This window comes from Somniosus microcephalus, chromosome 25, assembly GCF_052327205.1.
Source record: "Somniosus microcephalus isolate GS21.2 chromosome 25, FLI_Smic_1.0, whole genome shotgun sequence".
Lineage (NCBI taxonomy): Eukaryota > Metazoa > Chordata > Chondrichthyes > Squaliformes > Somniosidae > Somniosus > Somniosus microcephalus.
In genome coordinates, this window is record NC_141011.1 from 26,003,997 (window position 1) to 26,031,865 (window position 27,869).

At 50.1% G+C, this 27,869-nt stretch overlaps 1 protein-coding gene across 1 annotated transcript; it reads left to right on the forward strand.

Moving 5' to 3' along the window:
* The first annotated feature begins 4,726 nt into the window (after positions 1 to 4,726).
* Positions 4,727 to 22,492, forward strand: cfap107 (cilia and flagella associated protein 107). Its single transcript, XM_085967571.1, has 4 exons — positions 4,727 to 4,969; positions 19,331 to 19,441; positions 21,224 to 21,398; positions 22,124 to 22,492. The coding sequence occupies exons 1-4, from the start codon at positions 4,829 to 4,831 to the stop codon at positions 22,273 to 22,275; spliced, it is 579 nt and encodes a 192-aa protein (XP_085823697.1). The 5' UTR covers positions 4,727 to 4,828; the 3' UTR covers positions 22,276 to 22,492.
* Positions 22,493 to 27,869: the final 5,377 nt, after the last annotated feature.

Here is a 27,869-nt window from a genome sequence, read left to right on the forward strand (position 1 = left end):
AACTCAAAGGGTCCGACTGCCACCTGGGCAGATGGAATTGTGGAGCCAGCAAAATCTGATGGGTGGGGGCCAGAGCACGCACTGGGGTGGGGGCCAGAGCACGCACTGGGGTGGGGGCCAGAGCACGCACTGGGGTGGGGGCCAGAGCACGCACTGGGGTGGGGGCCAGAGCACGCACTGGGGTGGGGGCCAGAGCACGCACTGGGGTGGGGACCAGAGCACACACTGGGGTGGGGGACAGCACGCGCTGGGGTGGGAGCCAGAGCACGCACTGGGGTGGGCCAGAGCACGCACTGGGGTGGGGGTCAGAGCACGCACTGGGGTGGGGGTCAGAGCACGCACTGGGGTGGGGACAGAGCACGCACTGGGGTGGGGGCCAGAGCACGCACTGGGGTGGGGGCCAGAGCACGCACTGGGGTGGGGGCCAGAGCACGCACTGGGGTGGGGGACAGCATGCATTGGGGTGGGGGCCAGAGCACGCACTGGGGTGGGGGCCAGAGCACGCACTGGGGTGGGGGCCAGAGCACGCACTGGGGTGGGGACCAGAGCACACACTGGGGTGGGGGACAGCACGCGCTGGGGTGGGAGCCAGAGCACGCACTGGGGTGGGCCAGAGCACGCACTGGGGTGGGGACAGAGCACGCACTGGGGTGGGGGACAGCACGCACTGGGGTGGGGGCCAGAGCACGCACTGGGGTGGGGGACAGAGCACGCACTGGGGTGGGGACAGAGCACGCACTGGGGTGGGGACAGAGCACGCACTGGGGTGGGGACAGAGCACGCACTGGGGTGGGCCAGAGCACGCACTGGGGTGGGGACAGAGCACGCACTGGGGTGGGCCAGAGCACGCACTGGGGTGGGGGACAGAGCACGCACTGGGGTGGGCCAGAGCACGCACTGGGGTGGGTCAGAGCACGCACAGGGTGGGGGCCAGAGCACGCACTGGGGTGGGTCAGAGCACGCACAGGGTGGGGGCCAGAGCACGCACTCGGGTGTGCCAGAGCACGCACTGGGGTGGGGGACAGCACGCACTGGGGTGGGGGCCAGAGCACGCACTCGGGTGGGCCAGAGCACGCACTCGGGTGGGGGACAGCACGCACTGGGGTGGGCCAGAGCACGCACTGGGGTGGGGACAGAGCATGCACTGGGGTGGGCCAGAGCACGCACTGGGGTGGGGGCCAGAACACGCACTGGGGTGGGCCAGAGCACGCACTGGGGTGGGGGACGGCACACACTGGGGTGGGCCAGAGCATGCACTGGGGTGGGGGGCCAGAGCACGCACTGGGGTGGGGGACAGAGCACGCACTGGGGTGGGCCAGAGCACGCACTGGGGTGGGCCAGAGCACGCACGGGGTGGGGGCCAGAGCACGCACTGGGGTGGGGGCCAGAGCACGCACTGGGGTGGGGGACAGAGCACGCACTGGGGTGGGGGACAGAGCACGCACTGGGGTGGGGGCCAGAGCACGCACTGGGGTGGGGGCCAGAGCATGCACTGGGGTCGGGGACAGCACGCACTGGGGTGGGGGCCAGAGCACGCACTGGGGTGGGGCACAGAGCATGCACTGGGGTGGGGGCCAGAGCACGCACTGGGGTGGGGGACAGAGCACCCACTGGGGTGGGGGACAGAGCACGCACTGGGGTGGGGGCCAGAGCACGCACTGGGGTGGGCCAGAGCACCCACTGGGGTGGGGGCCAGAGCACGCACTGGGGTGGGGGGACAGAGCACGTACTGGGGTGGGGGCCAGAGCACGCACTGGGGTGGGCCAGTGCCAATGACATGCTGGTGTTAAGAGCACCCAGCGTTGCTAAGGAAGTTATGACGTGAACCAGACATATGACATCACTCTGCCATTACCACCTTATTTGAATAATCACCCCCTAATTTGGTTCAGTGTTTCCAGCATCCAGCGGGTGTGATGCCACAAGGTCTGTATTGCAGTGCAGAATTGGGCAGGGACCAATGTGGTCCATTGTCCAAATTTTCCAAACCCACCCCCGCCTCTCAAGTAACTCCAGAAAACTGGCAGAGCTCAGGCAGGTAATGTATTACAACTGGGGCTCCAGGTTGGCTCGTGCCCCATCGTGACTAGATTCAGAGTGGCTCTGTCGGACACAGGTCAGTAGGTCACCACATACCCCCCAGACAGAGGCACTGCCTGAGTGGGCGGATTGTACCTGAGGAAATGAGATAAACTAACTGGAAGAAAGAAACCAAACTTTTGATTATAAAAGAAAGACTTGCATTTATACAGCGCCTTTCACAAACTCAGGACGTTGCTAAGCACTTTACAGCCAATGAAGTTCTTTTTTTTAAAATGTAGTCACTGTTGTAATGTAGGAAATGCGGCAGCCAAATTGTGCACAGTAAGCTCCCACAAGCAGCAATGAGATAATGTCCAGATAATCTGTTTTTGTGATGTTTGTTGAGGGTTAGCCAGGACACCGGGCAAAACAGTGGCATAGCATCTTTTACGTCCACCTGAGAGAGCAGATGAGGCCTCGATTTAACATCTTATCCAAAAGACGGCACCTCCGACAGTGCAGCACTCCCTCAGCACTGCACTGGAGTGTCAGCCTAGATTTTGTGCTCACGTCTCTGGAATGGGACTTGAATTTGCAAACTTCTGACTCAGAGGTGAGAGTGCCACCCACTGAACCACAGCTGACATGGAATCAGAATCTATTCCATTCTCGGAATCAGAATCCAATATTCTAATTTAATCATTTTTGCCCACCTCCTCCTCCGCCTCTAGTTGGGGTAATTTCATGGGCATCTACCACCTCTGCCATCATATCCAAATGGTCAGGCTGGACACTGAGGCCAGGATCTCCTATCCTTCTTTGATTAGAGTTCATCTCTGGGGGGAGGGGCTATATGTCCGCCATGGACATGCGGAACAGGCAAATCAGGGGAAATACAGTGCAGGACATATTTCTCTGATACACTTTCACCATGCTCACCAATTGATGGGTGTATCCATCTCCAGTAGGCACACAATAGGGGGAGGCGGGATGGGTGGGAATGTGGTGGAATGTTTTCCCTGGTGTTTTCCCAGCGATGCCAGCAGGGGCAGGCAGGAAATCGGGGCCTGAGTATCAGCAGGCAATTCAACCGCATGGGTCATCATAGATCAGGCTGATCTTAGCTTCGCATTTGCAGCAAGGGTCAGTGGATAGTGATCACATGCATGACCCTGGCTGATTGTTCTCTCCCAAGCACAGGTCACTGTTCTGACCGACACCAGCTAACACAATGCAGGCCCAAGGGCCTTCCGGTTCTGTATGGCTCAGCATCACACTGCACAATGCGCCATTACTGTTTTTTGTTCTTGAGGTACAGACTAATAATATAGATGATTTCCCTGTACAATCTTAATCTCCTGCTTGGCTTTTTGCTGTCCAAAACACCTTATACTTGTTTTTCTGATTGTGTTTGTCATTTCCCATTTTATATCAGAATATTTAAACTGTGTCAAAGGACCACAACCATTAATCACAATCTCTGTCTTCCTCTCAATAAACTGCTCTCATCGTCTTACTGTACCCGAGACATCACAAACCTGATGTCATATGGTACTGTGATGTTATAATGGAAGAGGTGAATTGGACAGTGAGAGGGCTAACTCCTGGCAAGTTATATCACATAATACAAGATTATAGAGAACTAGAAACCAGAAACAGCAGTCTTTCTACATTGTGAAAAGCTGATACATTTACTAATAGCCTAGTGACTTCATTCATTTTGTATAGATCACAAGATAGGTTCGGATGACAAAGGCCCTTCAGCCCATTTGATCTCTTCCAGAATACCAACCCTAAATAAATCCATTGTCTTGTCACACTTGCTCATCGCTCTCCGTGTGAGGGAAATTCTCCTGTTGCCATTATCCAACCACAAACCTGTTGCCTCTGGTCTACTACCCCCTAGAGGCAATACAGAGGAGAGCAACAAGGCTGATCCTAGATGGTAATTTGGAGAGCTATCAGCAATCATCTGATCAGCCTCGAAAACTGATATCTCATATGGGACCTTATAGAGTTAAATAAAATACTTAATGAGATACACAAAGTAAACCCAAATCTTTACAAAGTGGCACTTGTTAAAAGCCTCCCTCAGGAAAATGGAAGAACCAATCTGGACTCATAAATTGGTCATTGCTTAGCTGATCTTAGCCAGAAGAGCAGTGAAGGAGCGAGGCTTGGCCACATTGGCCCTGAGCTGGGGAGGAGGAATCCAGGGACTGGATCAGGACATGATCTGGTTGAAGCACCAGTTGATATTCACGATCTAGGCTCTCAAATGGAGAATAGCCATTCGGCTGAGATGGTGGAGTCCCGGGTGGCATCTGTGGAAACATAGGATTGATCCCGCGTTTCCAGCCGAGAGACGCGTTGAGCGGGTCAAGGAATAGACACTGGACTGCTGGAGCCTTACCTGCACTGGGAACGTGGGATTGGTGAATTTATTCTTATGCATCCCCAGTCCCTTCCGCTGGGTATACCCAAATATACCTTTCAAAACCCAAGTGTGGTGTCACCTAACCACCGCTGACTGAAGAACCTCATCTTCTCATATACATCCCATATTTGGAGTCCCAACAAGGATGTTCATTAAAATATCAATTGGAAATAAAAGTACAAGAGGGGAAAATTGAAATGTTGCTGAGTTAGGCGCCTCGAGTTTGCTATCAGTGGAGTGTTGCTGAAGGCAGTCTCCATGGAAACGGTAAACAAAGAGGCTGAAAGTGACACATTGAAAAGTGACACATTGAAAAGTGAGACTTGCAAGTGACACGTGTGCGTCCGAGTTAGGCACACACCGCTGGACATGGCGACCCCATCGGTAGGCCCCCTACCCCTTGTCGATCGATTTGCCCCCGACCCCTTGTCATCATTGCCCAGCTGGAGAATACAACAGCACTATCAAAACAAAGTGCTGGTCGGCAACTGGGCGGAGGAAAGGCTGAAGGTAAGAGGGCGGGGGGGGGGGGGGGGGGGAGCCGCATGGGCCGGAGACAGCTGACTTATGGATAGTCCCATCACTGGTGTGGCGCTGGCGAGGTGGCAGCATTATCATCAGCTAAGGCAAGGGACCCAGGGAGATCCCTGGATGCTGAACAAAAGTAGATTTTCCCTTTAGCTCTGTTTTTGTAATTTGCCCTCTTCCTGAAATGTTCTCCCCTTTCCTGCCTTCCTTTTTTTTGAAGCTGCTGGGCAGGATGGGATACAAGTCAACCGGGACTGGACCTCCTCCGCCGAGTGCCCAGCCTTCACGCGTGAGCCCAGTCAGGAGGGTATTCGATTGCAAGGGTCCAACGCGGCCGAGAGCGATCCTATCATCACCAGACTCGTCTTCTGAGAACGTGAACTTGTACATTGGGGGGAGCCGGCGTCCCACGCTCCTGAGTCTGTGAATTCGGACATCACTGGGCGGCCTTGCTAAAAGGTCTTAACCAGAAGAAAGATATAGTGGCTTAGAAATTCATCTTGGGAGTGGCGCAAAACGGGCGGTATTGGTTCAGCCGCCGGCTATACGCAGCGCCTGATATTCGGTTCCATTGCAGTCAATAGGACAGTATATCAGGCGCTGGGTATAACGGGCGGCCAATCCAATACGCCCGTTTTTCGCCACTGAGTACCTTATCAGGTCAAACATCACATTTCTTTGGAGTGCAGTGACTTGTTGTGGAAGCCATTCTGCTCACAGCAATATCCACAAACTGCAGTGAGGGGTGTGACCAGTTCATTTGTTTTTAGTGGTATTGGCTTTGGGAAGAATGCCGGCCTGGACACCAGGAAAACTCTTTGCTCTTCAAATAGTGCCGTGGGATCTTTACCATCCACCTAACCATTCAGTCGGGACATTGGTTTAACATCTCACCCAAAGGACAAAACATCCAATGATTCGGCACTTCAGTACTGCAGCGGATTACACATCTGAGTCTTGGTGTGGGACTCAAACCTTCTGACCCAGAGTGAAAGCCATGCCAATTTTTAATAGATTTTACTGAAGTTCAGTTGATATTAATGCTGAGGAATGGAACATTTTCCATTTCAGACATCCAGTATCAGCATTAAGCACTCCCCGGGTTAGGTGTAGCACCGGTTAGGTGCAGAGTAAACCTCCCCTACACTGGCCCATCAAGTACTCCCAGCTCAGGAACAGCATGGCTTAAATGCAGGCTAAAGCTCTTTCTACTCTGCCCCAACAAGGAGTATCAGTCCGAACTTCAGACGCATCCTTTACTGAACCAGTGGGATATTTTCCATTTTCGGCAGTGGATCTGAGTGACATATCCAGTTTAATTCTAACTTGTGCCGGTATTGGGCTCATTCCCATTAGAAACGGGTTGAAATCGGCCCAAATCCGTTTCACCGAGAACTCTTAGACCAGCAGACGGAGAAGACGTTCATCCCCTCAGACTAGGAGTTACACCTTCCCTTTCTGTTACAAGACCCAATTCGCGTTGCCATGTTATAAAACTCCACCCTCAACATCACGCCACACATGGAAAAGCAGGGTGACAATAACCGAATGTATTAACACTGGAGACGTCCCTAAATGTAAACAATAGGGACTGTTCAACCTCCTGTGGTTGTGATGAAACATTTCCATTCATCACTGCCTGTGACTGAGATCGGTTTCAGTGTCATTTCCCTTCCCCCAGACCTCATTGTATTGTGTACTGGAATGTGCTGTATTGTATACTGGAATGTGCTGGAATGTGCTGTGTGTAGGGCTCCGCCCATACCTGGCCCCGTTTGTAAGCTAACTCAGTCTGGCCTCAGTCTCCAGAAGGAAGACATCTCTCTCTCTTACGTGTTACGTTCTAAGTTAATAAAAGCCTTGTTTTGTTCTGCTAACTTCGAGTCTCGGAATTATTGAGGCACATCAATTTTATTAACTTATTTTTCAACACTATGGATCAACTCCTGAAACCCGAACGTTTGGATTTGGATCAACATGCTCCAGACGCATCAGCACGCTTCGGACACTGGTTTGAGTGTATGGAATTCTTCCTGGACAATTCCGCAGCCGTCAAAGACGCTACGGACGCTGCAAGGATGAGACTCGGAATTCTGCGGAATTGGGTAAGCCACCGGGTTTACCCCCTCATCCAAGACGCCGAGATGTACCTGGCCGCCTGCGACATCTTAAAGGCGCATTACCAGCAGCCTACGAATGAGGTGTATGCTAGGCACCTGCTCGCCACCCGCGCACAGCGACCTGGGGAATCGGTGGAGGAGTTCCTAAGCACCCTGAAAATGCTTGGCAAAGACTGCAAGTGCCGAGATGTAAAAGCCACAGTGTACACTGACGAGCTTGTTCGCGATGCCTTCATCACAGGCCTCAGCTCCACTTACATCTGGCAAAGACTGCTGGAAAAAACGGGGTTGGACCTGAAACAGGCTGCGGACACTGCGCGATCCCTGGATGTGGCCCAGAGAAACTTGGACGCCTACTCTTCAGCCCGCGCCATCCACGCCGCCACGTGTGCACCGAGGGCACCGCCATCTTGGAAGGCATCTTCCCCGCCCGACAGCCCGACACCGGCTGGGCCCCACTCTCCCCCCAGAAGCCCTACGACAGCCGCGACGCGTCAGGGACCCAACTGCTACTTCTGCGGGCAGCCAAAGCACACCAGAAACCTGTGCCCGGCGAAAGGCACCACCTGCTTTAAGTGCGGTAAGAAGGGGCACTTCGGGAAGGTGTGCAGAGGGAACCCCGCCGGCAAACCAACCGCCGGAAAACCCGCCACCGCCGCGTGTGCGCCGTGGGAGCGGCCATCTTGGACGCCATCTTGCCCGACCTCGTGGGGTCTGCCATCTTGTGAGCAGACAGCGTGGACGCCATCTTGTATCGATCAGGGCCCTACAGTGGCATCGGTCACAGTGGACCAGACCAGGCCGCACCCGCTATCCAGATCAATGGTGGACATCGAGGTAAACGGGTGCCGGGTTAAATGCTTAATTGACAGTGGAAGCACGGAGAGCTTTATCCACCCAGAACTGGCACAACAACTCTCCCTAAAGGTGGTCCCTACTCAGGGTACCATCTCTATGGCTGATAAAACCCAGACATCGACCATTCTGGGTTACTGCACGGTACAATTGTGCGTTAACGGAACTGTATATGATAATTTTAAAGTATTAATCATGAAGAACCTATGTGCGAGCGTGATCTTGGGCCTGGATTTCCAGTGCAACCACCAAAGCATCACGCTCAAGTACGGTGGGTCCCAGCCGCCCCTCACAGTGTGCGGTCTGGCTACCCTGAAGGTAAAGCCGCCTTCGCTATTCGCGAACCTTACCCCTAACTGCCGACCAATAGCGACCAAAAGCAGGAGGTACAGCTGGGAGGACAGGCGGTTTATCGCGACCGAGGTAGACAGGCTCCTGAAAGAGCGCATTATTGAACGCAGCAATAGCCCATGGCGCGCTCAAGTGGTGGTGGTAAGGGGTAGCGAGAAGAAACGGATGGTGATCGACTATAGTCAAACGATCAACAGGTACACCCTACTAGACGCCTACCCGCTACCCCGCATATCAGAAATGGTGAACCAAATCGCCCAATACCGGGTGTTCTCCACCATCGACCTCAAGTCAGCGTACCACCAGCTCCCTATCAGACCAGAGGACCGCCCGTACACCGCCTTCGAGGCGAACGGACGCCTCTACCAATTCCTCAGAGTCCCCTTTGGGGTGACGAATGGGGTCTCGGTCTTCCAGAGGGAGATGGACCGCATGGTCGATGACCACCACTTGCAGGCAACCTTCCCCTACCTCGACAACGTCACCATCTGCGGTCACAACCAGCAGGATCATGACTCGAACCTCGAGAGGTTCCTGAAAACCGCACAAAAACTCAACCTCACCTACAACGAGGACAAGTGCGTTTACAACACCACGCGCCTCTGCATACTAGGCAGCGTGGTGGAGAATGGGGAAATCGGACCAGACCCCGACCGATTGCGCCCCCTACGGGAGCTGCCCCTGCCCAACACTCCCAAAGCCCTGAAAAGGTGCCTGGGGTTATTTTCTTATTATTCCCAATGGGTCCCCAACTACTCCGACAAAGCCCGCCCCCTCTTGAAAGCATCCTCTTTCCCGCTCTCTGCTGAGGCCCACGCCGCCTTCAAAAGCATTAAGCAGGATATTGAGCGGGCCACGCTACAGGCAGTGGACGAGAACACTCCATTTCAAGTGGAAAGTGATGCGTCTGACTTCGCCTTGGCGGCCACCCTCAACCAGGCGGGGCGGCCCGTAGCTTTCTTCTCGAGGACCCTCCAAGGGCCCGAGATCAGACACTCCTCCGTGGAAAAGGAGGCCCAAGCCATCGTGGAGGCAGTCCGCCACTGGCGCCACTACCTAGCCGGCAAACGCTTCACCCTACTTACCGACCAGCGGTCGGTAGCGTTTATGTTCAATAATAAACAGAGGGGGAAGATTAAAAATGATAAGATTCTTAGGTGGCGGATCGAGCTCTCCACCTTTGAGTACGACATCATTTACCGGCCAGGGGCCCTTAACGAATCCCCTGACGCCCTCTCACGAGGGATGTGTGCCAGCTCCACCGGGGATCGGCTACAGACCCTCCACAACGACCTCTGCCACCCAGGGGTCACGCGGCTGTTCCACTTCATAAAGTCCCGTAACTTACCCTACTCGATTGAGGAAGTTCGGTCCCTGACCAGGAACTGCCGCACTTGCGCTGAGTGCAAGCCTCGGTTCTACCACCCTGATAGAGCCCACTTAATCAAAGCTACACGGCCCTTTGAGCGGCTCAGCTTAGATTTCAAGGGCCCCCTCCCGTCCGTCGACCGCAATGTTTACTTCCTGAACATTGTGGACGAATACTCCCGGTTCCCATTCGCCTTCCCCTGCCCAGACATGACCAGCGCCACGGTCATTAAATGCCTCAACAGCCTGTTCTGCCTGTTCGGTATGCCGAGCTACATCCATACGGATAGGGGGGCGTCCTTCATGAGTGAAGAGCTACGCCAGTACATGCTGTCCAGGGGGATCGCCACAAGCCGTACCACCAGCTACAACCCCCGGGGTAACGGCCAAGTGGAGCGAGAGAATGGGACAGTATGGAAAGCAGTCACTCTAGCTCTAAGGATCAAGGGCCTCCCTATCTCCCGCTGGCAGGAAGTCCTCTCGGATGTGCTCCATTCGATACGGTCGCTATTGTGTACGGCCACTAATACCACGCCTCATGAACGAATGTTTGTCTTTCCCCGGAAATCCACCTCAGGCGTATCCATGCCGTCATGGCTCTCCACCCCAGGTCCGGTACTCGTGCGAAGGCATGTGAGGGGCCACAAGACGGACCCTCTCGTGGAGCCAGTACACCTACTCCACGCCAACTCCCAATACGCATATGTCCGGCACGCCGACGGAAGGGAGGACACCGTGTCCATAAAAGACGTCGCCCCAGCCAGCATCGACAACAACCATGGCAATAGCGGCAACGACGATCACAGCAACTCTTACCCACCCACTACTCTTTCATCACCCCCGGAAGAACACCGACCAACGGCACCTCCACCAACTACCCCTTCAACAACCCTGGCGGCACCCCCGGCAGAGACCCAGGAGGCTACCGGGGACACCCAGCCGACACCCGCGGCACCGCAACAGCCACGTCGGTCGCAGAGGACTATCAAACCCCCGAACAGACTAAATCTATAGAAGGGGTGAATGTGATGAAATATTTCCATTCATCACTGCCTGTGACTGAGATCGGTTTCAGTGTCATTTCCCTTTCCCCAGACCTCATTGTATTGTGTACTGGAATGTGCTGTATTGTATACTGGAATGTGCTGGAATGTGCTGTGTGTAGGGCTCCGCCCATACCTGGCCCCGTTTGTAAGCTAACTCAGCCTGGCCTCAGTCTCCAGAAGGAAGACATCTCTCTCTCTTACGTGTTACGTTCTAAGTTAATAAAAGCCTTGTTTTGTTCTGGTAACTTCGAGTCTCGGAATTATTGAGGCACATCAGTGGTGTTGCTCATGGACAACATTTTTTAAAAAGTTGTTTCTTTTCTTTCAGCTGTGTGTCTCTGCTTGTCTCCCACTCTAACTCTCTGCCTGTCTATCACTTGTCTCCTCGCCTCCATATCTATCTGTTTGTCTCTGGATCTTTTCCCCTTCCGTTTTCTCTAAGAAAAGTGGGTAGATATTCTTTTTGAAATAAATCAATGTAACTTTGCTGTGATCCAGTTAGGGTCGCTCTGACTAGGGCGACAGATGTGAGCATTGCTGCAAGGATATTTTACACAAAAGTGAACACATAGCTGCAAATGTTACTTCACCCGATCTCATTCATAGATATTTTCCCTGCAGTGGTGCTGGGAGTTTATTTGATAATTAACAAACCAGATTAATGGGTGCTTGCTGACAGTAAATCTTAACAGGCACTCATTCTACAGAGCTGCAATCTATGGTTCGAGGTGAGCTGAGTTCCGAGTCGGAGCCTGGAAATGAGGCGAGGAGACAGCAAGGAAGTGGGTAGGAAGTAGCAAAGGGTTGGCAAAGTGAGGCCCAGTGATCCAGGGGTGGAGAGGCCGGGTCCAGAGATGTCTGGGGAATAGAGACCAGAGTCAACAACAGCGTGCATTTAGAGCGTGTCTTTAACATAGTAAAAACATCCCAAGGCGCTTCACAGGAGCGTTATCAAACAAAATTTAACACCGAGCCACATTAAGGAGATATTTGGACAGATGAGAGGTAGGTTTTAAGGAACGTCTTAAAGGAAGAAAGAGAGGTAGAGAGGCAAAAAGGTTGAGGGAGGGAATTCCAGAGCTCAGGGCCTAGGCAGCTGAAGGCACAGCCACCAATGTTGGGGCAATGGAAGTCAACTTGGGAGCATGAGAGGTTGGGTCAAATGTCAGCTAGGAGCAGGTTAAAACATGGCTACTCTGCTTATTTATTGTGCTTTTCCATCTGATTGGTCGATGCTGACCACATGACTGATAACACCACATTGTTCTGATGAACCAATCAGCTTGCTCACGGTGATACTCAAAACCAGATTTTCTTCAATTATAGAGATGATGTTTTCCCTGTACAATTTCATGCTCTTTGTCTTTTGTTGACATTCAAGACATTGTTTTTCTTTCTGATTGTGCTTTCTATTTGACATTTTATATCAAACTACTTAAAGCACTTGAAATGATCGCAACCACTAATCACAAGCTCTTTCTTCCATTTACCAAACTCCCTCTCAGCTTGTTACTGTATCCAGGATTCCACACACCTCATATAATTTGTTGCTATAGTGTTATAATGGAAGAGGACGTTGGACAGTAACTCCTGGCCAATTACTGTCTATCTAATAATACGGTTTGTAGCGATCTAGAAACTGATAAGAAGTCGGAATCTTTCTCAACTGAGAAACAAGAAGTATTTATATAGCGCCTTTAATGTAGTAAAACATCCCAAGGCACTTCACAGGAGTATTAAGACAAAACATTTGACACCGAGCCACATAAGGAGAAATTAGGGCAGGTGACCAAAAGCGTGGTGAAAGACGTAGGTTACATAAGAACATAAGAACATAAGAAGTAGGAGCAGGAGTAGGCCATACGGCCCCTCGGGCCTGCTCCGCCATTCAATAGGATCATGGCTGATCCGAACCTAGACTCACGTCCACTTCCCTGCCCGCTCCCTGTAACCCCTAATTCCCTTATCAGCTAGGAAACTGTCTATCTCCGTTTTAAGGAGCGTCTTAAAGGAGGAAAGAGAGGTAGCGAGGCGGAGAGGTTTAGGCAGGGAATTCCAGAGCTCAGGGCCCAGGCAACAGAAGGCACGGCCACCAAAGGTTGAACGATTATAATCAGATGCTCAAGAGGGCAGAATTAGAGGAGTGCAGATATCTCGGGGGGGTTGTGGGGCTGAAGGAGATTACAGAGATAGGGAGGAGCGAGGCCATGGAGGGATTTGAAAATAAGGATGAGAATTTTGAAATTGAGGCACTGCTTAACCGGAAGCCAATGTGGGCCAGCGAGCACAGGGGTGATGGGTGAATGGGAATTGGTGCAAGTTAGGACACGGGCAGCCGAGTTTTGGATCACCTCAAGTTTACATAGGGTAGAATGTGGGTGGCCAGCCAGGAGTGCGTTGGAATAGTCATCTCTTTCAGCAGCGGATGAGCTGAGGCAGGGGCGGAGATGGGCGATGTTATGGAGGTGGAAATAGGCGGTCTTAGTTATGCTGCGGATATGTGGTCGGAAGCTCATTTCAGGGTCAAATATAACACCAAGGTCCAAGGAAAGTCAGATAAATGCAGTGATATTTTAGTGCTTTCATTAGTTTTGTATAAGTAACACTTGTTGAAAGCCTTCCTCAGCAAAATGATTGAAATCATTTATAACTCACATTCCAATGACCAATCATAGTTTCTCTTCCATCTCTGCTCAAGTTCTCTCTAAACTCAGCTCATGCAGGAGATCCACCTCCTGTTCCCTTGACTCCATTCCCACTAAACTGCTGACCATCCAACTTCCCTCTTTGGCACCCCATGCTAGCTGACATTGTAAATGGTTCCCTCTCCGCATGTACTGACCTCTTGCTTTCAAAACCGCCATCATCACCCCTTCCTCAAAAAACCCAACTTCGACTACTCTGTCCTTTCAAAGTACCGCCTCATCTCCAACCACCCTTTTCCTCTCCATAGTCCTTGAATGTGTTGTCAGTTCTCAAATCCATGACCATCTTTCCTGCAACTCTCTGCTTGAATCTCTCCAATCAGGTTCCTGCCCTGCCACAACACCGAACACTGTGTGTGGGTGTGTGTGTGTGTGTGTGTGTGAGTATGTGTGTGTGTGAATGTGTGTGTGTGTGTAAGTGTGTGTGTGTGAATGTATGTGTGTGTGAGTGCGTGTGAGTGTATGTGTGTGTGTGAGTATGTGTGTGTGAGTATGTGTGTGTGAGTGTGTGTGTGTGTGTGTGTGAGTATGTGTGTGTGTGAGTGTGTGTGTGTGTGTGTGAGTGTGTGTGTATGTGAGTGTGTGTGTGTGTGTGAGTGTGTGTGTGTGTGAGTGTGAGTGTGTGTGTGTGAGTGTGTGTGTGTGTGTGAGTGTGTGTGAGTGTATGTGTGTGTGTGTGTGTGTGTGTGTGAATGTGTGTGTGTGTGTGAATGTATGTGTGTGTGAGTGTGTGTGAGTGTATGTGTGTGTGTGAGTATGTGTGTGTGAGTGTGTGTGTGTGTGTGAGTATGTGTGTGTGTGAGTGTGTGTGTGTGTGAGTGTGTGTGTGAGTGTATGTGTGTGTGTGTGAGTGTGTGTGTGTGTGAATGTGTGTGTGTGAGTGTGTGTGAATGTATGTGTGTGTGAGTGTGTGTGAGTGTGTGTGTGTGTGAGTGTGTGTGTGTGAGTATGTGTGTGTGTGAATGTGTGTGTGTGTGAGTGTGTGTGAGTGTATGTGTGTGTGTGTGTGAGTGTGTGTGTGTGTGAATGTGTGTGTGTGTGAGTGTGTGTGAATGTATGTGTGTGTGTGTGTGTGAGTGTATGTGTGTGTGTGAGTATGTGTGTGTGAGTGTGTGTGTGTGTGAGTATGTGTGTGTGTGAGTGTGTGTGTGTGTGTGTGAGTATGTGTGTGTGTGAGTGTGTGTGTGTGTGTGTGAGTATGTGTGTGTGTGTGAGTGTGTGTGAGTGTGAGTGTGTGTGTGAGTGTGTGTGTGTGTGTGTGTGTGTGTGTGTGAGTGTGTGTGTGTGTGTGTGAGTATGTGTGTGTGTGAATGTAAGTGTGTGTGTGTGTGAGTGTATGTGTGTGTGTGAGTATGTGTGTGTGTGTGAGTGTGTGTGTGTGTGTGTGTGAGCGTGTGTGTGTGAGTGTGGGTGGGTGTGTGTGTGAGGGTCATAGCGTCATAGAGTCATAATGGCACAGAAGGAGGCCATTTGGCCCATCGAGTCCGTGCCGGCACTCTGTAGAGCAATCCAGTCAGTCCCATTCCCCCGCTCTATCCCCGTAGCCCTGTAAGTTTATTTCCCTCAAGTGCCTATCGAGTCTCCCCTTGAAAACATTGAGTGTCTCCGCTTCCACCACTTCCGTCAGCAGCGAGTTCCAGGTCCTCACCACTCGCTGTTTAAAAATGTTTTTCCTCACATCCCCCCTGTATCTCTTGCCCAAAACCTTAAATCCGTGTCCCCTAGTCCTTGTGCCATCAACTAGTGGGAACAGCCTTTCCCCGTCTAGCCTATCCAAACCCGTCATAATCTTGTACACCTCGATCAAATCACCCCTCAACCTCCTTTGTTCTAATGAAAACAAATCCAGCTTCTCCAACCTGTCCTTGTAGCTAAGATCCCCCATCCCCGGAACCATTCTGGTAAATCTCCTCTGCACCCTCTCAAGGGCCTTCACATCCTTCCTAATATGTGGTGACCAGAACTGGACGCAATACTCCAGTTGTGGCCTAACCAGTGTTTTATAAAGATTCAGCATAACTTCTCTACTTTTGTACTCAATACCTCTATTTATGAAACCCAAGATCCCATATGCTTTGCTAACCACTCTCTCAATATGTCCCGCCACCTTCAGGGACCTATGCACATTAACTCCCAGGTCCCTCTGTCCCTGCACACTCTTTAAAACTGTGCCATTAAGTGTATATTGCCTCTCCCTGTTCCTTCTGCCAAAATTCATCACCTCACACCGGCAAATTTAGAAATTCTACTCTGTATTCCAATATCCAGGTCATTTATATATATATCAAAAAAAGCAGTGGCCCCAGCACTGACCCTTGGGGAACACCACTGTCTACCATCCTCCAGTCTGAAAAACAGCCATTTACCACAACTCACTGTTTCCTGTCCTTAAGCCAATTCCTTATCCAAGCTGCCACTGACCCACCTATTCTGTGAGCCTCAAGTTTCTTAACCAGCCTTCTATGTGGTACTTTGTCAAATGCCTTCCTAAAATCCATGTTGACAACATCCATCACATTCCCTTCATCAATCCTCCCTGTTACTTCATCAAAAAACTCAATTAGATTAGTCAAACATGATCTGCCTTTTACAAATCCGTGTTGGCTCTCCTTAATTAACTTAAACCTCTCCAAGTGCCCGTTAATTTTTTCCTTGATTATTGTTTCTAAAACTTTACCCACCACTGATGTTAAACTGACCGGCCTGTAATTACTAGGATTATCCTATGCTGTCACATTTGCCACTTTCCAATCCTCAGGCACCTCCCCCACATCTAGGGAAGATTGGAAAATTATGGCAAGCCCTTCCGCTATCTCCTCCCCCAAATCCCTTAGCAATCTGGGATACAAGCCATCTGGACCAGGCGACTTATCCACTCTAAACATACCCAGCCTTTCTAGTACATCCTGTCTATCAATTTTCACCCCGTCCATTGCTTCTACCTTTCCCACTGCTACCGATATTTTGTCAGCATCCACCTCCTTAGTAAACACTGATACAAAGTACTCATTGAGTATTCTAGCCTTGCCCTGCGCCTCTAAGCATATAACACCTTCTTTGTCTTACTGTTTGCATGCCGGTAGAAGCTTTTTGGGTTCCCTTTTATGTTAACCGCCATTCTGCTCTCATATTCTCACTTTGCCAATCTTATTTTCATCTTCACTTCCCCTCTCAACTTATTGTATTTGGTCTGGTTCTCCCTTGAAGAATTCACCTGACATGCATCATACACCCTCTTTTTTTGTTTCATCATCTTCTCTATCTCCCTCGACATCCAAGGAGCCCTTACTTTGGTTCCCTTACCCTTCCCTCTTGTGGTAACGTACCTAGCCTGTATTTGGAACATCTCCTCCCATTGTTCCGTTACAGTTTTTCCTGTCAGTCTTTGGTTCCATTTTACCCTGGCTAGATCCTTTCGCATCCCATTGAAGTTAGCCCTATTCCAGTTTAGAAGTTCCACTCTAGATTGTTCCTTGCTCCTCTCCGTTGCTAATCTAAATCTTATGATACGATGATCACTCGTACCCAAGTGTTCTCCCACAGACACTTGGTCGACCTGGCCCACCTCATTCCCCAGCCCCAGATCCAGCAATGCCTCCTTCCTAGTTGGGCCAAGAACATATTGGTCAAGGAAATTCTCCTGAACACATTTCAGAAATTCCTCCCCTTCCTTTCCTTTTACCCTCGCATTATCCCAATCGATATTTGGGTAATTAAAGTCCCCCAATATCACCACTCTATAGCTCTTGCATATCTCTGCGATTTCCCTGCAGATTTGCTCCTCTACCTCCCTCTCACTATTTGGAGGCCTATAGAATACCCCCAATAGCGTGATCATACCCTTTTTGCTCCTCAACTCTAACCAAATGGATTCTGTCCTTGTCCCCTCAAGAACATCCTCCCTTTCCAACATTACAATATCTTCCTTAACCAGCACTGCCACCCCACCTCCTTTATTCCTTCCCTATCTTTTCTGAACACCTTGTACCCTTGAATATGTCCAGTCCTCACTGTTTTTAAGCCATGTTTCCATTATTGCCACAACATCATATTGCCACATGGCTAATTGTGCTTGTAGCTCACCAACCTTATTCACCACACTTTGTGCATTTACGCACATGCATTCTAAACCCATTTTTGAATTTTTTGTAGTCTTTCTTACTCTGCTCCTATCTAATGTGGTACTACTTCTGCCTCTAGCACTACTTTCTTCACACTCACTCTTTTATGCACCTTATTCCTCTTTTCTACTCCTATATGCTGGTGCCCACCCCCTGCCAAGCTAGTTTAAACCCTCCCCAACAGCACTAGCAAACCTCCCCGCGAGAATATTGGTCCCGGCTCTGTTGAGGTGTAACCCGTCTGGCTTGTACAGGTCCCACCTTCCCTAGAAATGGTCCCAATGTCTCAGGAATCTAAAGCCCTCCCTCCTGCACCATCTCTCCAGTCACGTATTCATCTGTTCTATCCTCCTATTCCTGTACTCACTAGCATGTGACACTGGGAGTAATCCATAGATTACTACCTTTGAGGTCCTGCTTTTTAATCTCTCTCCTAGCTCCCTAAACTCTGCCTGCAGGACCTCATCCCTCTTTCTGCCTATGTCGTTGGTACCGATATGGACAACGACCTCTGGCTGTTCACCCTCCCCCCTCAGAGTGTCCTGCAGCCGCTCAGTGACATCCTTGACCCTGGCACCAGGGAGGCAACATACCATCCTGGAGTCACGTCTACAGCCACAGAAACGCCTGTCTGCTCCCCTAACTATCAATCCCCTACCACTATTGCTCTTCCACTCTTTTTCCTCCCCCGCTGTACAGCTGAGCCACCCATGGTGGCGTGGACTCAGGCTGCACTCCCCAGAGGAACCATCGCCCTCACCAGTACTCAGAACAGAATACTGGCTGGAGAGCATGATGCACTACCTGCCTGGTCCTCCTCTTCTGTCTGGCAGTCACCCATTCCCTCTCTACCTGCACACTCTTAAGCTGCGAGGTGACTGCCTCTTGAAACGTTCTATCCATGTAACTTTCAGTCTCGCGGGTGCACCGCAGTGACTCCAGCCACCGCTCAAGCTCCACAACCCGGAGCTCGAGCTGCTGTAGCTGGCGACACTTCCCACACATGAGGGAGAAAGGAATAGAAGGATATCTTGATAGGTTTAGATGAAGTAGGGTGGGGGAAGGCTTGTGTGGAGCATAACACCAGCATAGACTAGTTGGGCCGAATGGCCTGTTTCTGAGCTGTAAAAGTCTACAACGTTCTGATACTGCAGTGACTATTCTTCATTGGAGCCCTGGCCATGAGTCTCAGTAGCTATTCCAGCATGACTAACATCACCGCCAAATGCACTTGTGTCCTTATTCAACATCCACAAAGCAGGAGTCCCTAGATCGTGATCAGGAGCAGGCACGTTGGATGATTTTAACCCTCCCTAGCCCACTGGACACTGGGGCATTTATTGCCCAACCCTAGTTGCCCTTGAGAAGGTGGTGGTGGGCCTTCTTCTTAAACTGCTGCAGTCCGTGTGGTGATGGTACTCCCTCAGTGCTGACAGGGAGGGAGTGCCAGGATTTTGACCTAGTGACGATGAAGGGATGGTGGTACATGTCCAAGTCAGGATGGTGTGTGACTTGGAGGGGAACTAGGAGGTGGTGGTGTTCCCATGCGCCTGCTGCCCTTGTCCTTCTAGGTGGTAGAGGTTGCAAGTTTGGGAGGCGCTGTCGAAGAAGCCTTGGCGAGTTGCTGAAGGGCATCCTGAGGATATGGTGCCCTAGAGGTGGATGGAGTGGATGTTTAAGGTGGTGGTTGGGCTGCCGATCAAACGGACTGCATTGACGTTTGTTCACTTCCGATGTAGATCCTCACTGTAACGTGTATTTCCTTTGGTTCTTGCAGTTCATCAAGGGGGATTGCTTTGGGACCACAACACACCGAGCCCACTACAAGCCATACCCACACGTCTTGCCAGACATCAGAGAGAAGTTTCTGATACAGAAAAAACATCAGGTGAGACGGACGGCAGGGCAAGGGTTCCCCGGAGAAGGAATGCTCAATGGCACCAAGACAAAGTCCTTTCCGAATCCTGGTAATCGTACACATTACGGAATGGTTTCTGAGTACATGCCACTGTTGGAGGGCGGGGGGTGGTCCTTGCACATATCGAGGAACTGCGGATGGGGGATCACAATATTCCGACCTTGCAACCTGCTGACAGTGCACCCACAATTTCCTGATATGTGCATCTGGCAGGTGAGACGTACTTGGAAAATCAGGCCTTATGTCTCATCTGGAGCTAGAGGGTGGCTGTGACGAGAGGACTGGTGCAGCTCACCATCATGCCTAAGATACCATAGAGACGAAAATCTGTGGCAAGATGGCAGAAGAGCCAGGAATAAGCCCGGTACCTGGGAATGCAGGATGCCAGCTTTCCCGGCCCGCTTCCATGGGGCCTTCATTTGGGCAGAACCTCCGCCCACCCCAAACATGGTCACCGGCGTCTGAGGGGCCGCGACCAGGCCCGGGCTGGATCCTGGGAGTTTCCTTGTCCTCGACCTGGCGGAACAGCAGCAGTCAGTACACCCACTGAAAGGAGGTGCTGCTGGGTGCGAGTGGGGCCCACCAGGGGACCCAAGCCTGGCTGCACATTGGTTTACCTTGACCCCAAATAAAGGGAGCCGATGGGCCATATTGCGGGATGTTTCTGTAGGGGTGGGGGCACTACAACCCAGGGTGGGCAGCCTCCGCCGCATTTTGCAGTCTCCCCGTGTAGCCTGAGATGCAATCTTAGTGCTGTGTGTGGCCACCACATTTAAATCAGAGAATGTCCCCCTGATGCTCTATTCTCATGGCAAGGATTGTCAACCCCTGATATTTTTAATATTTCAATAAGCTTCAAATTCACCTCCATAAACATACACATTTGTGCAACGATATACCAGTTTACTAACAAGAAGTTAGCGACTTTTCCGTAACACTAGTTGACGTAAGAAAACTACTTGGCACTTGGTCTAAGCGTTAAACAAAGCTTTAATCAACTGTTTTACAACATGGAGGTCTAGTTGTGTCCTTCACTAGTTCCTGTTAAGAATGTCCTGCGCAAGCTGGGCCCGTGCCCGAGTAGTTATACTCTCCCTGGACAGCGCCACCCGCAGGCCGCTCAGTATTATTTCATAAGTCTTTCTTTCATGAATGACTGATTCATGTCACTAGTAATTGCTGCGCCGATGTTGCGGTTAGGCAACAGGTCAATCCGGTCAAGTCAGTCAATCTGCAAGATCGAAGTTGCAAGCCAGCAGTAAGCTGAACAACCTTCAAAATAAGTTCGGCGTCAGAATAATACTCAGAATAATACTCAACGCTGCTCTTTCCACCATCTTGCTGAGAAGTGACCCTTGAACTGGCTGCACCAGAACTGGACTTCCCTCCCTCCCAGCAGCGGTAAGCCGGTGAAGGGCGGTGTTCTGGCCGCAAACTGCGCTGCATGGCTAATGGGCCAACCTTGGAGGAAATTGCGATGGGCCGGCCGCGGTTGGTATGTGTTCGGTCCGGCACGCTGTAAACCTCTCAGGGGGTGGGGAATTCAGGTTGTTTAGTCACTATTGATATAAATGGATGGCATCATGAGCCTGTCCCTCAAAATATTCAATAAAAACCCGGGAATCCCATGTAACAAAGACAGGATTTGATTTATTCAGTTGCTGTAAACCAGGAGCCCGTGCGTACGATTCATTTTGCCTCCGACAATGCCTGAACAAGAAGAGATCCTAAATAGGTTGCCTTATTTTTTAGGGTGTACCTCTTTCAGTATTATTCTCACACCACGACATTCCACACTCCTGGTATTTCGTTACCGAGTACGATGAATTTATGAACAGACGCCCAAACCCGTGTTTGCCTCCAGTCCGTAAGTGGAATATGAGAAAGCAAGGCTGGCTCCCAGAACGTTCAGACCATCCACTAATAGGTATGTATTTTGATACATTTACTGAAATATTAATGCCAATTTTCTCCCTTTTTCTTTTGTCTCCTTCCTCCTCTGAAGACACTGACTTTTGGCAGGGTTATGGTTTGTGGGACATCAATAACTCTCTGGTACCTTGCCCAAACGGTCATTAATCAATTAAAAGGATCGGCAGTCTATTCCTCCATTGGGGTGGGGGGGAGAGGTGTCCTAACCAGTCCTCTCCTCATTTGCCATTCTCACGTGAGTTTTCCAGCAGAGGTCACTGGATAATGAGCAGATGCTGAGAAAACGCTGACTGATTTTCCTCTTGCCAGTCCAGGGCTGTTAAGGCCCCACTTCACTGTCCCAGTTGAGATCAGTTAACTCGGCACAGAGCGACGATCAAACCTGGGACCATCTAGTCTGGACTCTTGTGCACCCCCTGTTTCCTTCACCCACTCCGCGCCTTCAGCTGCCTAGGCCCTAAGGTCTGGAATTCCCTCCCTAAACCTCTCCGCCTCTTTGATTCTCTCTTTCCTCCTCTAAGACGCTCCTTAAAACCTACCTCTGTGACCAAGCTTTTGGTCACCTGTCCTAATATCTCCTTACGTGGCTCGGTGTCAAACGCTGCTTGATAATCACTCCTGTGAAGCACCATGGAATGATTTACTACATTACAGCCACTATATAAATGCAAGCTGTTGTTGTTGTAACACTCAGAGACTTTTATATCTGTTTTCTTTCAGCTCCTCCGACAAATTTTGGCCTCTTGGAGGAGAAGCTAGCGAAATTGAATAGATGGAGACAGCGCCACCACGGTATGTACGACAGTATCTACACCATCTCCTATGGTCCCGATTCCCTTACTCCTCGAGCGCCCATAAGCAGCCGACAATAATAATCCCACGATTCCCACGCCAAAAAGGACGAAAAATTGCTCCAGTTTCCCTGAACCAGGCCTGCCATTATGGCAAGGCGTGACAATATGTCCAGCCGTGAGCCTTCACTGGCATGTGGCACCGTAGCAGGGATATCTGATAATGACAGAACGAACTTGTGGAGGAAGTTCATTAACACCTATCAACAGAATGTATCACAGTAATAAACCTTTGCCTTATGAAACCGGTGATGTGTGTCTGTGTATTGCTAGCTCTCTATTTGGGAGGGGATGTGAGAACATTGTTAGTGGTGTCATTGTCAGCTGTGGCTCAGTGGGGAGCACTCTTACCTCTAAGTCAGAAGGTTGTGGGTTCAAGTCCCACTCCAGAGACTTGAGCACAAAAATCTAGGCTGACACTCCAGTGCAGTACTGAGGGAGTGCTGCACTGTTGGAGGTGCCGTCTTTCAGATGAGATGTTAAACCAAGGCCCCGTCTGCTCTCTCAGGTGGACGTAAAAGATCCCATGGCACTATTTTGAAAAGAGCAGGAGAGTTATCCCTGGTGTCTTGGCCAATACTTATCCCTCAACCAACATAACAAAAACAGATTATCAGGTCATTATCACATTGCTGTTTGTGGGACCTTGCTGTGTGCAAATTGGCTGCTGTGTTTCCCGCATTACAACAGTGACTCCACTTCATTGGCTGTAAAGTGCTTTGAGATGTCTGGTGGTCGTGAAAGGCGCTATATAAATGCAAGTCTTTCTTTTATCTTTCCCCTCAGTTTTCTCCTTTCTCTCCCTAATATGCTGACTCCTGCTAGAATAGCAACCCTTTAGTATCTTGTCCAAGTGACCATTCCTCATGTGCAAGCCGACCCAGTTGGTATTCGAGGGCTATTTAGTAATGGGGGGCCTCACAGGACTGAGCCAGTGAGGGAAAAAAATATTGCAGCTGCAGTTCCCACTCCAGACCAGCGTCCAGTGACACCCCGTCGCAAAGTGCATTTGTTTGGGAATCGGGTGAGGGCAGGATCGTGCTCAGCTGTGATGCCAGCCATGGTCAAACAGCCGTCTAACATTCATTGCCGCCATGGGTGCCGGAGTCTTCAGCCAGCGATGCTCTGCTTTATGGAATTCTCTGTCAAATCCCCTCCACCTCACCACATCTCTTCGCACCTTCAATAGTATTTTTAAAAGCTGCCTCTTCCACCTCACCTTCGGCCACCTCCCCGAACCCTTCCCCCAAACACAGCCTGAATGTTTCTCCTTTCATGAAGCATGTTGGGATATTTTGCTGTCTCGATAGTGTATATCAGTTGTTGTCTGACGATGTGAATGGTGCTATATAAATACAAGCTCCATTTTACGCTCACACATGAAGGCTGTGTACTTGGAGGGAGTACTGGAAGATGGTACAAAGGGCTCCACTCAAAGATTAGCCTCTATTTTCTCTTTTCAGATACTGACAAACTTGTTGCACGTTTCCTATGCTTTGCTTTACATCATTGTTATTAAACGCCGGTTAACATTGATCTGTAATTACCGATCTGTCCATCAGAGGGACCTAAATTGGGAGGGAGGACTCGTAAAAATCAACATTTCATTGTGCAGTACACACGTCTGCTGCACATATGACAAATAAAAATTGAATTGAATAAATTGGTGTAACTTATGGTCAATGTGGGGAAGACGAGTTTGAGAATCTGTTGTAACAAGGATGGTCATCCCATAAGTGGTGATCTTTGCACGGAATCCCGTTTGTATACAACACCGCTGTTGTAATCACCAAAGGCATGCGTAATATTTCCATGAGAATCAGACCGAAACTGTTTGAGAACACATGCTCAACGTGACTTCAGCATTGTCCATCCAACCACCACTCGACACCTGCTCTGGTAGCTCCTCAGTTATAGTTTGTTGGCCAAAGTCACTAAGCTGGTTCTAAAGGGGACTTGATTAGATTTGGTGTGATCGTGCCCGAGAGGAAAACGGTTCCAATCCTGCTTTACAATGGGAAGGAACAACAAAAAACCTTTGGCACACCAACCAGTACAGGGGCAGCAATCAAAGTGCCACAACAGGGGAGAGCAATAAGTATCATAGCACAGAAACAGGGGAGCTGGAATGGATGTTGAAAAAGGATTGTAATCTCAATAAACTCTTGGAGCTGTCAGGGGCATTAAAGAAAGATTGTAACTTCAATAAACTGTTGGAGAAGAATTGTAACCTCAACAGATAATCGAACTTGCCAAAAGCAGGAAGGAGAACAAAGGGTTTAAATGTTAGCCAAAGGAAACCAGAACAAAAGGACCCCAAGATTCAAGGAGCGTTCTTTCTGTGATATCGCAAGCAGAGTGACAATAGGAACATTAAGCACAGTGCTTCAGTGAGGGGGGATTTATCTAGGTTGCTGCACCTGATCACTATATTGGGACCGTATTGGAAAATGTACACCTATGGATCTTGGGCAAGGACAGGGTGACAGAAGGAAAGCAGCAATGCTGATGAAACATATGTTCAAAAGCAGAAGGGTCTGAAAGTGAAGTTACACAGACACGAATCAATGCAACATCAGAAATCCCCATTCTCACTCAGAATGAAGATCCAGAACAATGTTAGTGAACTAATGGAAAATTATTCTGTTTAAAATTCCCCTCTGCTTTGCCCCCCTTCTCTCCTGAAGGACTTGACTTATGCTGGGCCAAGGGTAATGAATTGACCAGCAAGCTCACCAGTGTGTTAAAGAAAGACTTACAGTTATGTGCAGTGGCTTATTAGGTCTCACAGGCTTGTCTCAAAGCAGTTCACATGCAACAAGTTTCTCTGAAGTTATATAGACAAACGGAGCAGCCACACAGCAAGATCCCACAAACATCAATAACCAGGTAATCTGTTTTGTTGGTGGTGTGGTGTCAGTTAATGGAAAAATGTTGGCCAGGATACTGGGCGAACTCTTCTTCAAATAGTGTCTGGAATCTTTAATGCCCACAGAAGTATGTAGATGGGGCCTCAGTTTAACACCTTAGCTGAGGGACATCACTTACAACAGTGCAGCACTCCCCCAGTACTGCACTGGAGTGTCAGACTACATTAGATGCTCAAATCCTGGCGTGGGACTTGAACCCACAACCTTCTGACTCAGAGTGCTACCAATTGAGTCAAGCTAATATTGTTAATGACAGCCTTCTGGACTCAATATCGAGTTCAACAATTTCAAATCATTTACCTCGGCCCCTATCATTTTTTATCCACACCTTTGGTTTGTACCTTTTCCCTTTTTCTCTCTCCCACACGGCAGCTGTCTCTCACTCTGCCAGCGCATTTCACACTGCATCTAGAGCCATCCTTTGTCTCTTTACCTGCCCTATTACCATCTCGTCTCGCCTTGAATATCTCTGAATGTCTCTTCACCCACCACAGACCTTCCCTTTTGTTCTTTCATCCCCTCCCCCATTTCCCAGCCCCCAAACTTGCTTTTTAATCTGTTTCATTTCCTGCTTTTTTCTCAGTTCTGACGAAGGGTCTTTGACCTGAAATGTTGACTCTTTCTCTCTCCACGGATGTTGCCTGGCCTGCTGAGTTTTTCCAGCGTTTTCTGTTGTTATTTTGTTAATGACCTCCACCATTTGCCAGCTATCAGGAACTAGACAAGGTAACATGTCAAGCAGTAAAGTATTCTTACTGTAGAACACTAACTTTTGAAGGAAAGGAGGAATGTAGGCCTAGAAATTCGGTAGGCTTAGCGCCGCATTTGAGGCGCTAGAGGGCCTAGCGCTGGAGTTATGGCCAGTTGAGAAATTCCCTGGGGCCCTAAATCGGCGTTGCACCGGTAGCGCTGCGCCGGCACCGATGACGTCATCGGTGTGCGCAGCGTCCCGGTTGCCGTGGTAACCCGGCCCCAAGCCGAAATTCAGTTGCGCCCGCCTCGCCCGTGGCAGGCGCAACTAAGACTCTGGCAACAGAGTCTTCCCCCAGTGTGCGCCGGCGCATAAAGGTGGAGCGGCGGCCGGCCGCGTTCCCGGCGGCCGGCCGCGTTCCCGGCGGCCGCCTGCCCGCACCTCCCTTCCCGGACTCCTGCATTCCCCCCCCGCGGCCCTGATCAGTGTCTCATGCGAGCCCGGCACTTCCCCGAGGTGCCGGGCTCAGATGTCGGGTCAATCCGCCGGACAGTTGTCGGCTGCAGGCAGCTCCTCCTTAACAGGAGGAGGAGGCCTGCAGTTCCCCCGCCTGCCGCACCGCATCGGGTGCCGCAGCGGGGGATTAGCGCCGGGAAACCCAAGTTCACGCCCGTTTTGAGGCGCTAAAGGAGGGTTTTAGCGCCCGCCGCCGTCTGGGCCCGGCGCACCCGAATTTTCGTCGGGCGCTGCCGCATTACCGCTGGCGCAAACTTTCTGGCGCTACAGCCCTGGCAAGACCAGAACCCAATTTCTAGGCCGTAGTGTTTAAGATTATCACCTGGAAACTACACATTGTGATATTCCTCTGTGTACGAAAAGCCTTTCTACTATTTTAACAGAGGTGTTAATCCATGTAAATTAAACAGGTTAACACCCTTATTAAAACAACAGAGAGAAGAATTTGACAAGAGTGCATTAATCATTTGTATGGTAACATCGCAACTGATATGTAGTTGCACATGTGCCCATCAGAGGGAGCTAACCATACACCTATTTATTTTTAATGTCTTCAGTTCCAAGTTTGCCTTCACTTTTTAATGATCATTGGCTTTTACTGGGTTCGGGACTGTGAGACTCAACTGGCGTCAGAGAGACAGAAGACAGCTCCATCTTTTCTGTCTGAGGCTGGCTGCAGTCCAGGTTCCTGGAATTAAATAGGCTGCCTTCTAATCAAGATTTCTAGGAAGATGTAAGAGAGCACCAGGTGTTTTAAGTTGAGTTACATCCAGAGAGAGAGAGAGAGAGAGAGAAAGAGTAAAGCCAGATAGATTTAGAACATGACGAAGTGAGAATGCACAAGACTGGTGTAGAGAGGAACAGACTGCAATGAAGGAAAATGCGTGATTGCATCAGAGATACAGTGTAACAAAGAATGCTAAACAAGTAATACAGGGAAAGAATGACAGACTGTAAGAGCAACAGCGAACACAAAACAAAATGAAAACAGTAGGAACGTAAGAAATAGGAGCAGGAGTAGGCCATTCGGCCCCTCGAGCCTGCTCTGCCATTCAGTGAGATCATGGCTGATCTTCTACCTCATCTCCACTTTCCTGCACTGTCCCCATATCCCTTGTTTCCCTTAATATTCAAAAATCTATCGATCTCTGTCTTGAATATACTCAACGACTGAGCCTCCACAGCCCTCTGGGGCAGAGAATTCCAAAGATTCACCACCCTCTGAGTGAAGAAATTTCTCCTCATCTCAGTCCTAAATGGCCGACCCCTTATTCTGAGACTGTGACCCCTGGTTCTAGACTCCACAACCAGGGGAAACATCCTCCCTGCATCTACCCTGTCAAGCCCTGTAAGAAATGTATATGTTTCAATGAGACCTTAGAGAGAGAAAGAGCATAAGAACTTGGCAAAGGGAAAGGAATGAGTGAGAGAGAAAGCAAGTAAAAAAAGCAAGCCAGGAGCCCCCTCGATGGCTCAGT